Here is a 15863-nt window from a genome sequence, read left to right on the forward strand (position 1 = left end):
CCAGTATTGTTCTTAATCCCCCTCTTCTATTTTTGTCTGATAAGCTCAACATATTTCTTCTAACTTCAGTTTCTTAATGTCAAAAACTCTTTTGTTTGTGGCCTTTTTGTCTACCCAATAGTGAGATCCTTTGCCTGTGCTTAATTCTCACTAGATGATGGTCTGAATTGCAGTCAGCTCCACATTGGCTCCTAACATCCATTATGTCTGATCTGTGCCTTTGATCAGTCAATATGTGGTCTATCTGATTTCTAGTTTCTCTATCTGGTGCCATTCATGTTTCCTTGTGTATCTTTTTGTGTGGAAAACATGTACTGCTGACATTCATGTTTCTACTTAAACCAACATCTACAACCCTTATTCCATTGTCATTTGATATTTCATGGAGGCTATGTCTTCCTATAGTCAGCTGATAGTCCTCTTCTTTTCCTATTTTCGCATTCAAGTCTCCTTTTAAGATCTTAACATCATGTTTGGGAGCCTGATCATACAACTGCTCTACCTCACTATAAAACTCGTCCTTCTGCTGTTCATCTGCCTCCTCTGAGGATGCATGTACATTTATAATTTTTATGATGAAAATTTTTCCCCTTAATCTTAACATGAACATCTGTTCATTGATTGGTTCTAAGTGCATCACAGTATGTTTCAGTTCTTTAGTGACCACAAAACCTGTTCCAAAGTGATTCATCCTCCCACCACTATAGAAGATGGTGAAATTTCACGAGTCCGTTATGTCACTTCCCTACTTGTTTACTTGTGTTAGGAGCTGACATAGGGCTCCAGCTTGGTATAGGCTCCACACATTCCATGTTCCTAGATACGTATCTCGTATCCTTTTTCTTTGTTTGCTGGGCTTGTCATCAAAAAATTGTAGTTCAAGGAGAAAAAATAAAAACTTTTAAGGTTTCCCAATGACACTGCAATTCTATCAGAGACAGCAAAGGACTTGGAAGAGCAGTGGAACAGAATGGACAGTGTCTGGAAAGGAGGATATAAGATGAACATCAACAAAAGCAAAACAAGGATAATGGAATGTAGTCAAATTAAATCAGGTGATGTCAAAGAAATTAGGTTAGGAAATGAGACACTTAAAATAGTAAATGAGATTTGCTATGTGGGCAGCAAAATGACTGATGATGGTTGAAGTAGAGAGAATATAAAGTGTAGACTGCCAATTTCAAAAAAAGCAGCGCTGAAGAAGAGAAATTTGTTAGCATTGACTGTAGATTTAAATGTTAGGAAATCTTTTCTGAAGGTATTTGTCCGGAGCGCAGCCATGTATGGAAGTGAAGCATGGACGATAAACAATTCAGACAAGAGAGAATAAAAGCTTTCAAAATGTGGTGCTGCAGAGGAACACTGAAGATTGGATGGGTTGATCCCGTAACTAATGAGGCGGTACTGAATAGAATTGGGGACACAAGAAATTGGTGACACAACTTGACCAAAAGGAGGGATCAGATGGTAAGACACATTCTGTGACATCAAGGAATCACCAATATTATTGGAGGATAGTGTGGGGTGTAAAAATTGTAGAGAGAGGCCAATATATGAATTCAATAAGCAGATTCAGAAGGATGTAGGTTGTAGTAGTTATTCAGAGATGAAGAGGCTCCCCTCTCTTTGCCCAGATCCTCATGGCCCACCCTCTCCCCCACCCCCTTTTCTCTCTGTCAATCTTCTCCTCCTCCTCCCTCATGTCCATTTCCGTCTGAATGTTCATAGAGTATAGCAAAAACAATATTATGAGAAGGAAAGTTGCTACTCAACATAAAGCGGAGATGCTGAGTCACAGATAGGCACAACAAAAAGACTCTCACAATTAAAGCTTTCAGCTATTAAGGTCTTCATCAACAATAGACACACTCACGTAAATGCAACTCACACATGACTGCAGTATTAGGCAACTGAAACCACACTGCGAGCAGCAGCACCAGTGCATGAAGGGAGTGGTGACTTGGTGGGCATAAGGAGGAGGCTGGGGTGGGGAGGGGGAGGGATAGTATGGTGGATGTGGCAGACAGTGAAGTGCTGCAAGTTAGACGGAGGGCAGGGGATAGGTGTGGAGAGGGGGTGGGGGGGAGTAGTGGAAAAGGAGGGAAATAAAAATATTGGGTGTGGTGGTGGAATGACAGCTATGTAATACTGGAATGGGAACAGGAAAGAGGCTACATGAGAGAGGACAGAGACTAACGAAGGTTGAAGCCAGGAAAGTTACGGGAATGTAGGATGTATTGCAGGGAAAGTTCCCATCTGCGCATTTCAGAAAAACTGGTGTTGGTGGGAAGGATCTATATAGCACAGGCTACGAAGCAGTCATTGACATGAAGGATATCATGTTTGGCAGTATGTTCAGCAACAGGGTGGTTCACTTGTGTCTTCACCACAGTTTGTGGGTGGCCATTCGTGTGGTCTCCCAGCACCTCCCAAAGTCCCACTGTCCGGCCACAGAGAAGCATTTCCCTCATAACTCAGTATGACCCAGGACTGGAGCAACTGAATTACATTCTACGCCAGGGTTTCAATTACCTCTCATCGTGCCCTCAAACAAGAAATGTGCTGCCCACTATCCTTCCCACACCTCCCACAGTGGTATTCTGCCATCCACTGAACCTACACAATATACCTGTAGATTCTTACACAACCTCTGCTCCCAATCCCTTACCTCATGGCTGATACCCCTGCAATACATATGTAGGCATGACAGCCAACAAGCTGTCTGTCTGCATGAATGGCCACCAAGAAACTGTGGTCAAGAAACAAGTGGACCGCCCTGTCATTGAACACACTGCCAAACATGATATCCTTCATTTCAATGACTGCTTTATAGCCTGTGCCATATGGAACCTTCCCACCAACACCAGTTTTTCTGAATTGCACAGGTGGGAACTTTCCCTGCAATATGTTCTATGTTCCCATAACCCTCTTGGCCACAACCTTTGTTAGTCACTGTCCTCACCCATCCAATCCCTTCCCTGTTCCCATTCCAGAACTTCACAGCTGTCATTCCACCACCACATCCAATCTTTTTATTTTTCTCCTTTCGCCCCTCCTCACCTTCCCCCTACCCTCAGTCTTGCTTGCAGCACTTCACTGTCCCCCACCCCCACCATACTATCCCCACCCCGGCCTCATCCTTACCTCCACCCAGTCACCCCTCCCATCATGCACTGGTGCTGCTGCTCACAATATGGCTTCAGTTGCCTGACGCTGCAGTCATGTGTGTGTGTTTGTGTGTGTGTGTGTGTGTGTATTGTTAATGAAGGCCTTAATGGCTGAAAGCTTTAATTGTGAGAGACTTTTTGTTGTGCCTATCTGTGACTCAGCATCTCCGTTACGTGGTGAGGAGCAAGTTTCCTTCTCATAATATTGTTATTGCTATACTCTGTGAACGTTCAGATGGAAATGGACATGGGAGGGAGGAGGAGGAGATGGACAGAAAGAGAGGAGAGGGGGTGGGGTAGGGCAGTGAGGAGCTGAGCAAAGAGAGGGAAGCAAGGAATTTAGGGTGTATATGCAATTCCCATACACATTTAGCAATTGTGAAGCACTGCCATGTTTGCTAGTGTGTGTGTGTGTGTGTGTGTGTGTGTGTGTGTGTGTGCCTGTAAATGGTACTATGTGTGCACCCAGTCAGAACTTTTAAGAGCATATTCCTTTTACTGTTCACCCCATCAGTAGCAATAATAACTGATTCCCAAGATCCCTGACAAAAACTATTTCTTGGCATAGCAGTGTCGCTAGAAGATAATATTCTCTTGTGCTTGAAAATTTTTTTTATTTGAATTTTGTATTACATTTTAGCGCTATTGTCTGACCTAAATGATCTGAGTGGTGACCATTTATGGTATCTGCTGAGGTGATGTGGTCATAATTTGTTATAACCTGATTTGTTGAACTAATATGTGTTTTTACTATTCTAGTGGGTACTATTTCAAGTAGATCTTTAGTCCTATACAGTAGGATACAGTGTGTTAAATGTTTGCTTTCCTGGCAGTTGTATAAACTGTTGATGTGTTGTTAATTTGTATTAAATGAGTAAGGCGGTTACATGCTATAGATGTGCCTACAACAGAATCCTATTTACCTACTTTGCACTTTAATGTAACCTATCTGGATTTAAAAAATCCCATTAATTCTAATCCGTAATATGTAGCATGAAGTTCAGAGGTCTTCAAGTATCTTTCATTAGAAAAAACGTCTCTGATGTTGTGTGTTCCATTTCATAATTTTGGTGTCAGTATTAACAGAGCCATTTTGAAATTCCTCTGTAAATTAATTAATGAGTACATTCCACAATACCTCAGTTTCAAAAAACACACTTAGGATTTCTTCTATATTGTTCAAAAATCATGAACTTGCACAGTTAAATATGACCTGTTTATAAACTCTGTTGCTTTCAAATTGCAGAAATCTGATAGCTCTCGACTACCAGAACAGACAAGCCATGCCCTGTTCCAGCTAACAGGTGCTCTTCGCAATGTAGCTGGAGAAGAAACGATGTTTCCCCAGTTTGTTTCAACAGGTGCCATTAATGCTTTGTGCAAGGTCATGGACCTGTTCTCTTCAGATTTAGATGTTATTAGCAATGCTTCTCGTACTCTCAGGTATGTAGTAACTATGCAATAAAAGTGATGAGTTGAATAAGTAACTTTATTGGTATTTGTTTAAGTATGTAAATTCTCATACATCTGTCAGCTAAAGCTATAAAAGTATACAGATCCACCAGTTAAATGGTAAATCCAGTCAAACAATATATAACATTGCTAATGAATACAAGATGTCTGACGTGAAAGTGCAGCAGTGTCTGCAGAAACACGAGGTGAAATTATTTGCGGACTGCCACACCGAAACATCTCAAATCTAAGGTCAGTGCAAGCCGGGAACAGTATAAGTATTTACAGTGAAGTAAAACTAGGGGCAAATTTTGACACAGTTACTGCTGTTATAAACAATTAATGCTCCAAACTCACAAAAAAGGACTGTGTAGTGCTAATCAGAGGTGCAAACGACATAAACAAAAACAATGTCAACAGATTCCTCAAGAAACTGTCGTAGTAATACAATACTAGCACTTCACCAATGTTATTGTAGCCACTCTACCATTCCGGTATGACCTGCCTGATTGTCATGTGTCAAATAAACTGAGAATTTTTGTGCTAGATTTACAAACATAAAATTATTAGATGTTGGTGGCTACAAAAGGAATACAAACCAGGCTACAGAAGAAATATTTCACAAAGAAACACCATTATTAAGCCTATAATTGCACTGAGTGCTCCTTTACAGGGAATGGCTCAGAGAGGGAAGAGAATAGTTGTAAAGTAGGCCCACTTACCATCCTGCAAGTCAACATTTGTAGCATTAGGAACAAGCTGTTAGAGTTGGAACATTTTTGTAAAATAAAAAAAGTGATGTACTGTGTGTCTCAGAACATTGACTTACAGAATATTGAGTAGATTTGTTCATACTTAACGACTACATTCTGGCAGCTATAATGTGTAGAGACGAGAGAAAAAATGGAGGGGCTGTAATATTTATCAGACAATGTATTCAATTCTCTAAAATAGATATAAGTTCATACTCCTCAGGATTAAATAACAAATTTACTAGTATAAGACTGATAGACCAAAAATTGTAATTGTCAGTTTGTATAGATCTCCAAAAGGTGATGTTAACTTATGATTTGAGAAATTTGAACAGATCATGTGAAAAATATTAAAACTCAAAACAAATGTAGCAATATGTTGTGATTTCAACATTGACTTGCTAAACACAGAGGAACTCAACACAAAAACATTATTAAATGTAAGAACACTAAATCTGTATTATACTAACAATAGACTGACCCATGGAAATACCTGTTTGGACAATACTATAGTTAATTTTTCAAGAGACTAGTGCAAGCATTGCAGATGAATGTTTTGCAGACCGTGATCCTCTTCTCCTAATATACCAGTACACACAGTCAGATAAGAAATATAAGGTTGCAAATAAGAAGCCAAGCATGTCACGGGTTAGAGGTCAGAAAGAGGAAAATGTTAAGTTATTCACAAACTCCTTCAAAAAGGTAAACTGAAACTTTGTTTATGAATATGACACAGATCAATCAGCTGCTGAAACTCTATTTAATAATTTCCTTAAGACTTATACTGACTTATGGTACTCTTGCTCACCAATGAATAGAAACAGTACTAAACCAAATAGAAAAGGTAAAAAGCTTAAATGGTACACTGATTACTTTGCTAGTATCTGAGAAAAGATGCTTTCACTGTACAAAACATACAAAAACTATGGCAAATGTGGAACAAAACAAAATGATATGTATTATAAAGACTACCTGAAATGTAAAAACCATTACAAAGTCAACCTTGCCAAACAGGCTGCCTATGAAAATTACATAGAAGGAACCCTAAATAAATGCAAGGCTGCTTGAGATATTATAAAACAAGAACATACTTCTACCCAAACACAAGATGTTCCACTTGGGCCAGAAGAGCTCAATAAATATTTTACAACGACATTAAATGAATTAAAATCAAAAATTAAGAAGTCAGACATACGAGCAATTGCCATACTTGCTGATTAGCTACCTAAAGGGCATGAATTTCACTGGGACCCTGTCACACCCACAAATATAATAAATATTGCTAGAAAATTTTCAAACTTGATAAGTGTGGACTACTATTGGCTATCTAACTATACAGTAAAAAGGATAATACACCTCATTAGCATTTCACTTGCTTTTATTATGAATAAATGCCTAGAAGTTGGAGTTTTCCCTGATCAGCTCAAAATTCCCAAAGTTGTACTATATACAAGAAGGGGGAAAACACCTCCCTGAAAACTATAGACCAGTGTCTATTGTACCAATCTTTTCCAAAATATTTGAAGAAATTTTCTACAAACAGCTAAGCAACTATTTTTAAAAATATGACCTCATCTGAATACACAGTAGCATTTTTGACAAGCAAAAAATACCACCTCTGCAGTCCTTGAAACAGTTAATCAGACATTAACTGGATCTGAAAATAAACAAACACTCTGACTTGAAGAATGAGATTTCCACTCTGCAGCGGAATGTGCGCTGGTATGAAACATCCTGGCAGATTAACACTGTGTGCCGGACCGAGACTCGAGCTACCCAAGCATGATTCACGCCCCATCCTCACAGCTTTACTTCTGCCAGTACCTTGTCTCCTACCTTCCAAACTTTACAGAAGCTCTCTTGCAAACCTGCAGAACTAGCACTCCTGGTTTGCAGGAGAGCTTCTGTAAAGTTTGGAATGTAGGAGCCGAGGTACTGGCAGAAGTAAAGCTGTGAGGACGAGGCGTGAGTCGTGCTTGGGTAGCTTAGATGGTAGAGCACTTGCCCCGCGAAAGGCAAAGGTCCCAAGTTCGAGTCTTGGTCCGGCACACAGTTTTAATCTGCCAGGAAGTTTCACTCTCACTTGAACTTTGTGATCTGAGTGAGGCATTTGATTGTATCCCATTTGACACCCTACTAGCCAGACTAAAGTATTATGGTATAAATAATACAGAGTTAGAAATAATTAACTCTTATCTAAATAACAGGAGACAATTTGTGTCAATTCATAATAGACACTTTTCTATGAATAGTATCACATCTCATGTACCTCAGGGCTCTGTCCTTGGTCCTTTCTTCTTCATTGTTGCAATTAATGATTTGCCATCTTATGTTGGGCCTGAGTCAGTTATCTGTTATGCTGATGATACAACCTTCATCAGCATATATCAAGATTTATCAAAGCTACACCAGAAATCAAAGGATACTCTCACCTTAACATTAAACTGGCTCTCGACTAACAAACTTCTATGTAATCCAGAGAAAACTCAGCATCTGCAGTTGGGACTGGCTAAAGAGGTAGAACCAAAATCTGTAAAACTGCTTGGAATACACGTTGATTCCAAACTTAACTGGCAACCCCATATCAACCAGGCCTGCAAAAAGTAATCAAGGGTGTCCTATCTCATCTGGAAACTGACGTAGTGAGTAACAAATATCTTAGAACAGCTTACTTTGGACTTTTTCAGTCTCATATATCTTATGGGCTGTTAGTATCGAGCCACTCATGTCAGTGATGTACTATTGATGCAGAAAAAGGTGCTACGAACAATGTGAAAGATTGGTCCAAGGGAACACTGCCGTCCCTTATTCATCAAAATGAAAATAATGACAGTGATAAATCTTTATATTTATGCACCACTGACATATTCTAAAAAGAACAGAACAAACTTTGACACCAGAGAGAACATACACCTTCAAGACACCAGAAACAAAGAGAGTATTGACATTCCTAGACATAGGCTGACAAAAACAGGCAACTCTCACAAAGTGAACTGTTTGAAATTATTTAACAAATTAGCACATACTCCACTCAATACAACTTTCAATAATTTTAAAACTAAACTGCACAAATGGTTAATAGACAATCCATACTACAGTCTTACAGAATTCTTGGATACTTGTAACATAGAAATTGAGTTTTAAGTCTATGATTGATTAATGCAGCATAAATAATTTGTACTTGTAATGTCAACTCTAACTAATATAGTAACTTCTTATGTATCTTGATATCATTATAAAGCCTTTTTCACTACATGTGGTCAACATCAAGTAAAGAATTGGAATCTGAATCTGATTCATTATGGGATGTGAATAATGTACATAAGGCTTTGTTACATTCAATATATTGTTACATTCTCTCCTGGATTTTCCATTGTTTAATCCAGACAAAGTGAGTTACTCATATGGATGAGGTGGTAGGACAGGATTAATGAAGTAACAATATGTATTAGGAAAACTTATCAACAGTGTCAGTATAGAGCTAGGAATTAGTGATCATGTTGTCATCATAGTGACAATAGTGAAAATGGTTACTGTTATAGCAAGAACAAACACAATTATGGAACACAGTACTTTATAGGGCAATATGTAAGGTACAGGTTGTGCATATCTCTGAACACATAGACTGGACAACAGTAATAAAGCGTAGCAAATAGGCCGAGCACTCATTTGCTGTGCATACATACATACATAAAAAAACAGACACAGCCACATGCATGGTACAGAAAAAAATGCTGGTACCAAAAAAGCACTGGTTCCATTAAAACTCACAAGGCACTGAGATTATGAGTCACAAAAACACCAATAACAGCACTGATGTCCATTCCATTGTTTGATGATGGCGGCTGCTGTACCATGTGTTGGACAGACAACAGCAAGTAGGGGTGGAACTGATGAGGGGGTGGGTTGGTGCACCATCCCACCACTTGTGAAAGGTCATAGGGCAGGACTGTGAACAACATTTATTTATTTATTTATTTACATGTCAAATTCCGTAGGACCAAATTGAGGAGCAAATCTCCAAGGTCATGGAACGTGTCAGTACATGAACTTACAACATAAAAGTAATAACAGATAAAAATAAATGTTCATGAACCTGAAAGAAAATCAGTCCATAAGTTTAAACAAACGCTATGAGCAATACAATGAGAATCCGCTTAATTTTTCAAGGAACTCCTCGACAGAATAGAAGGAGTGACCCATGAGGAAACTCTTCAGTTTCGATTTGAAAGAGCATGGATTACTGCTAAGATTTTTGAATTCGAGTGGCAGCTTATTGAAAATGGATGCAGCAGTATACGGCACACCTTTTTGCACAAGAGTTAAGGAAGTCCGATACAAATGGAGGTTTGATTTCTGCCGAGTATTAACCAAGTGAAAGCTGCTTACTGTTGGAAATAAACTAATATTGGTAACAAGAAACGACAATAAGGAATATACATATTGAGAGGCCAATGTCAAAATACCCAGAATCATGAACATAGGTCGACAAGAGGTTTGTGAACTCACACCACTTATTGCCTGAACCGCCCATTTCTGAGCCAAAAATATCCTTCTAGAATGGGAAGAGTTACCCCAAAACATAATACCATTTGACATAAGTGAATGAAAATAATCAAAGTAGACTAATTTACGTGTCGAAGTATCACTCATTTTCGATACCATACGAATAGTGAAAATGGCAGTATTAAGTCTTTGAAAAAGATCCTGAACGTGGGCTTTCCACAACAGCTTACTATCTGTCTGAACACCTAGGAATTTGAACTGTTCAGTTTCACTAATCATATGCCCGTTCTGTGAGATTAAAACGTAAGGTTTTGTTGAATTGTGTGTTAGAAACTGTAAAAACTGAGTCTTACTGTGATTTAACGTTAGTTTATTTTCTACAAGCCATGAACTGAGGTCATGTACTGCACTACTTGAAACCGAGCCAATGTTGCACACAACATCCTTTACTACCAAGCTAGTGTCATCAGCAAACAGAAATATTTTAGAGTTACCCATAATACTAGAGGGCATATCATTTATATAAATAAGGAAAAGGAGCGGCGGCCCCAACACTAATCCCTGGGGCACCCCCAACTTGACAGTACCCCACTCAGATCCCACATCACAGCCGTTATCAACATTGTGAACAATGACCTTTTGCTGCCTGTTGCTAAAGTAAGAGGTGAACCAATTGTGAGCTACTCCCCTTATTCCGTAATGGTCCAACTTCTGGAGCAATATTGTGAGATCAACACAGTCAAATGCCTGTGTTAAATCAAAAAATACGCCAAGCATTCGAAACTTATTGTTTAGCCCATCCAGTACCTCACAGAGACAAGAGAATATAGCATTTTCAGTTGTCAAACGACTTCTAAAGCCAAACTGTACATTTGATAGCAAATCGTGTGATATAAAATGATCAATTAACCTTACATACACAGCCTTTTCGATAACTTTTGCGAACACTGATGGCATAGAAATAGGTCTGAAATTATCTACATTATCACTTTCTCCCTTTTTATAAAGCCGCTTTACTACTGAGTACTTTAATTGCTCAGGAAACTGACCATTCCTAAAGGAAAAATTACAAATATGGCTAAATACAGGGCTAACATGTGCAGCACAGTACTTTAATATTCTACTAGACACTCCATCATAACCATGAGAGTCCTTAGTCTTCAGTGATTTAATTATTGACTCAATCTCCCTCTTGTCTGTATCACAGAGGAGTATTTCAGGCGTCAATATCGGAAAGGCATTTGCTAAGAATTTTATACGATTTCCTGTAGAAACTAAATTTTTATTTAATTCACCAGCAATGCTAAGAAAATGGTTGTTAAATACTGTACATATATCTGATTTATCAGTAACAGAAATATTATTACTGCCAACTGACTTTATATCATCAACCTTGTGCTGCTGACCAGACACTTCCTTCACAACTGACCATATGGCTTTAATTTAATCCTGTGAATTAGCTATTCTATTTGCATACCACATACTTTTTGCCTTGCTAATAACATTTTTAAGCACCTTACGATACTGTTTGTAATGGGCTACTGTAGCTTGATTGTGACTACTTCTAACATTTTGATATAAATCCCGCTTTGTTCTACATGATATCCTTATCCCACTAGTCAACCAACCGAGCTGTCCATTACTGCTAGTACCCCGTTTAGGATGTTCTAATGGAAAGCAACTCTCAAAGAGCATGAGAAATGTGTTATGGAAAGCATTGTATTTATCATCTATATTATCGGCACTATAAACATCTTGCCACTCTTGTTCCTTGACAAGTTTTGAAAAACTCTCTATTGCTGTTGGATTAACTTTCCTACGTAGTTTGTAATTAAATATGACATTGGTTTGAGTACAAATACCTTTTAGTGTTAAAATTTGTGCATCATGGTCTGAAAGGCCATTCACCCTTTTACTAACAGAATGCCCATCTAGTAATGAAGAATGAATAAAAATATTGTCTATGACTGTGCTACTGTTCCCCTGCACCCTAGTTGGAAAAAACACAGTTTGCATCAGATCATATGAATTTAGGAGATCTACCAACATCCTTTTTCTTGCACAATCATGTACAAAATTAATGTTGAAGTCACCACATATAACTACATTCTGGTACTTCCTACAAAGTGAATCAAGAACCCTCTCTAGCTTAAGCAAAAATGCTCTGAAGTCGGAGTTAGGGGACCTATAAACAACAGCAATTAGAAGTTTAGTTTCACTAAATTCAACTAATGCTGCACAACTTTCAAATATTTGTTTAGTGCAGTGTCGTGATACGTCTATGGACTCAAATGAAATACTGTTTTTTACATACAGAGCCACTCCCCCACCCCACAAGGAACTCCTTGAGAAACAGCCAGCTAATAAAATTAATGAATTAACTGTCTGCATAGATGAATTAGAGTCTTCAAACCCAGCTGATATAATCTGCCTCTCTGAACATCATGTGACCACTGGTATAGTTAAGTGTTACAGGGTTTAGGTTAGCATCTCACTTTTGTAGATCAGAAATGGAGAAAGGAGGAGTTGCCACATTCATCAGGAACTGTCATAAATTTAAGAACATAGACATTCATAAATTTTGCCTAGAACAGCATATGGGAGCATGTGCAACAGAATTAGGTTTTTACAAAAAATCCTTCATAATATTAAGTGTATATCGAGCACCTGCAGGTAACTTTAATCTGTTTGTAAACCACCTTGAAGCTGTACTGGCCCATTTAACAACCAAAAACAAAGAAATAGTGGTTGCTGGTGATTTCAATGTAGATTTCCTTAAAGACTCTCCCAATAAGAACTTATTTGAGTTAGTAACACTATCATTCAACTTAATTCCCACTGTAAAGTTCCCCACTAGGATAGCCACTTGCTCACAAACAACCATTGATAATATCTTAATAGAAAAGTCCAATGAACAAAATTATATTACAAAACCAATAGTCAATGGCCTCTCAGACCATGACATGCAGTTCCTTCTGTTAAATGTTAATACTGAACAGGATATAAAATCTGTTAAATCTGAGCTCAAGAGGGTAATCAGTAAGCCAAAAATTGATTATTTTAGGACACTCCTCAGAGACATTCACTGGACTGATGTTTATAGTGCTTTGCTAATAAAGTGCTTACCTTATTCGAACACTGCTTTCCCCCAAAACTTACCAAGGTTAGAGCAAAGTCTACAAAGAAGCCATGGATTACTCGAGGAATAGGGGTATCTTGTAAAACAAAAAGAAAACTGTATCTGTCAATCCGAAACATTTCCAATGTTGATGCTATAGCACATTATAAGAAGTACTGCATAATATTAAAGACTGTAATACGGATGTCAAAGCAAATATATTACAAGGAAAAGATAGTCATATCAGATAACAAAATAAAGACAATATGGGATATAGTGAAGGAGGAGACCGATAGAACCAGACATGAAGAGGAACAAATAGCATTAAGAGTAAATGATACATTGGTGACAGTTGTGTATAGTGTTGCAGAACTTTTTAACAAACATTTTATAACTGTTACTGAAAAGATAGGGTTGTCAGGTTCGGTAGATGCTGCTATGGATTACCTTAGACCAGACATTTCAAGTAACTTCCATAATATGAATTTGACCCTTACTACCCCAACAGAAAGAATGTCCATCATAAAATCTTTAAAATCAAAAACATCTAGTGGGTATGATGAAATAGCAACAAAGTTAATTAAAGAATGTGATTCTGAGCTAAGTAACATATTAAGCTATCTGTGTAACCAGTCGTTTATCAGTGGAATATTTCCTGAATGGCTGAAATATGCTGAAGTTAAGCCACTGTTTAAGAAGGGAGATAAAGAAATAGCATAAAATTTCCGTCCAATTTCACTGTTGCCAGCATTCTCAAAAATTTTCGAAAAAGTAATGTACAGTCGTCTTTTTAACCATCTTATCTCAAATAACATACTGTCAAAGTCACAGTTTGGATTTCTAAAAGGTTCTGATATTGAGAAGGCTATCTACACTTACAGTGAAAATGTGCTTAATTTGTTAGACAAAAAATTGCAGGCAACTGCTATATTTTGTGATCTGTCAAAGGCATTTGACTGTGTAAATCACAATATCCTTTTAAGTAAACTAGAATATTATAGTGTAACAGGAAATGCTGCAAAATGGTTCAAATCTTATATCTCTGGCAGGAAACAAAGGGTGTTATTAGGAAAGAGACATGATCAAGCTATCAGGCATCATCCAACTGGGAACTAATTACATGTGGGGTCCCACAAGGTTCCATTTTGGGGCCCTTACTTTTTCTTGTGTATATCAATGACCTTTTATCAGTAACATTACCAGATGCCAAGTTTGTTTTGTTTGCCGATGATACAAACATTGCTATAAATAGCAAATCAACTGTAGTCTTAGAAAGATCAGCCAATAAAATATTTGTGGACATTAATCACTGGTTCCTAGCCAATTCTTTGTCACTAAACTTTGAAAAAACACACTACATGCAGTTCACAACTTGTAAGGGGTGTCCCAAGAGTATATGTCGTAACATACGATGACAAGAAGATAGAAGAAGTGGACAGTGTTAAATTCTTGGGATTACAGCTTGATAATAAATTCAACTGGGAGGAGCACACCACAGAACTGCTGAAGCGTCTTAACAAATCTCTGTTTGCAATGCGAATTTTGTCAGACATAGGGGATATAAAAATGAAAAAGCTGGCATACTATGCTTACTTTCATTCCATAATGTCATATGGGATTATTTTTTGGGGTAATTCATCAAGCCAAGCTCAAGTTTTCCAGACACAAAAACGTGCAGTAAGAGTTATATGTGGTGTGAACTCAAGAATATCCTGCAGAAGCCTGTTTAGGGAACTAGGGATACTAACTACTGCTTCCCAATATATATATTCCTTAATGAAATTTGTCATTAAAAATATATCACTTTTTCAAACCAACAGCTCAATTCATGGAATCAATACTAGAAATAAGAATAATCTTCACAAGTACACTCCTGGAAATTGAAATAAGAACACCGTGAATTCATTGTCCCAGGAAGGGGAAACTTTATTGACACATTCCTGGGGTCAGATACATCACATGATCACACTGACAGAACCACAGGCACATAGACACAGGCAACAGAGCATGCACAATGTCGGCACTAGTACAGTGTATATCCACCTTTCGCAGCAATGCAGGCTGCTATTCTCCCATGGAGACGATCGTAGAGATGCTGGATGTAGTCCTGTGGAACGGCTTGCCATGCCATTTCCACCTGGCGCCTCAGTTGGACCAGCGTTCGTGCTGGACGTGCAGACCGCGTGAGACGACGCTTCATCCAGTCCCAAACATGCTCAATGGGGGACAGATCTGGAGATCTTGCTGGCCAGGGTAGTTGACTTACACCTTCTAGAGCATGTTGGGTGGCACGGGATACATGCGGACGTGCATTGTCCTGTTGGAACAGCAAGTTCCCTTGCCGGTCTAGGAATGGTAGAACGATGGGTTCGATGACGGTTTGGATGTACCGTGCACTATTCAGTGTCCCCTCGACAATCACCAGTGGTGTACGGCCAGTGTAGGAGATCGCTCCCCACACCATGATGCCGGGTGTTGGCCCTGTGTGCCTCGGTCGTATGCAGTCCTGATTGTGGCGCTCACCTGCACGGCGCCAAACACGCATAAGACCATCATTGGCACCAAGGCAGAAGCGACTCTCATCGCTGAAGACGACACGTCTCCATTCGTCCCTCCATTCACGCCTGTCGCGACACCACTGGAGGCGGGCTGCACGATGTTGGGGCGTGAGCGGAAGACGGCCTAACGGTGTGCGGGACCATAGCCCAGCTTCATGGAGATGGTTGCGAATGGTCCTCGCCGATACCCCAGGAGCAACAGTGTCCCTAATTTGCTGGGAAGTGGCGGTGCAGTCCCCTACGGCACTGCGTAGGATCCTACGGTCTTGGCGTGCATCTGTGCGTCGCTGCGGTCCGGTCCCAGGTCGAT

At 39.0% G+C, this 15863-nt stretch overlaps 1 protein-coding gene across 1 annotated transcript in view; it reads left to right on the forward strand.

The window, feature by feature from the left end:
• LOC126203778 (armadillo repeat-containing protein 2) overlaps positions 1-15863 on the forward strand; it is a 180502-nt gene that overhangs the window by 42922 nt on the left and 121717 nt on the right. Inside the window, exon 9 of the mRNA XM_049938146.1 lies at positions 4414-4610. Within this exon, the coding sequence (XP_049794103.1) occupies positions 4414-4610 (197 nt within the window). The remainder of the gene's footprint in view (positions 1-4413; positions 4611-15863) is intronic.

Source organism: Schistocerca nitens, chromosome 9, assembly GCF_023898315.1.
Source record: "Schistocerca nitens isolate TAMUIC-IGC-003100 chromosome 9, iqSchNite1.1, whole genome shotgun sequence".
Classification (NCBI taxonomy): domain Eukaryota; kingdom Metazoa; phylum Arthropoda; class Insecta; order Orthoptera; family Acrididae; genus Schistocerca; species Schistocerca nitens.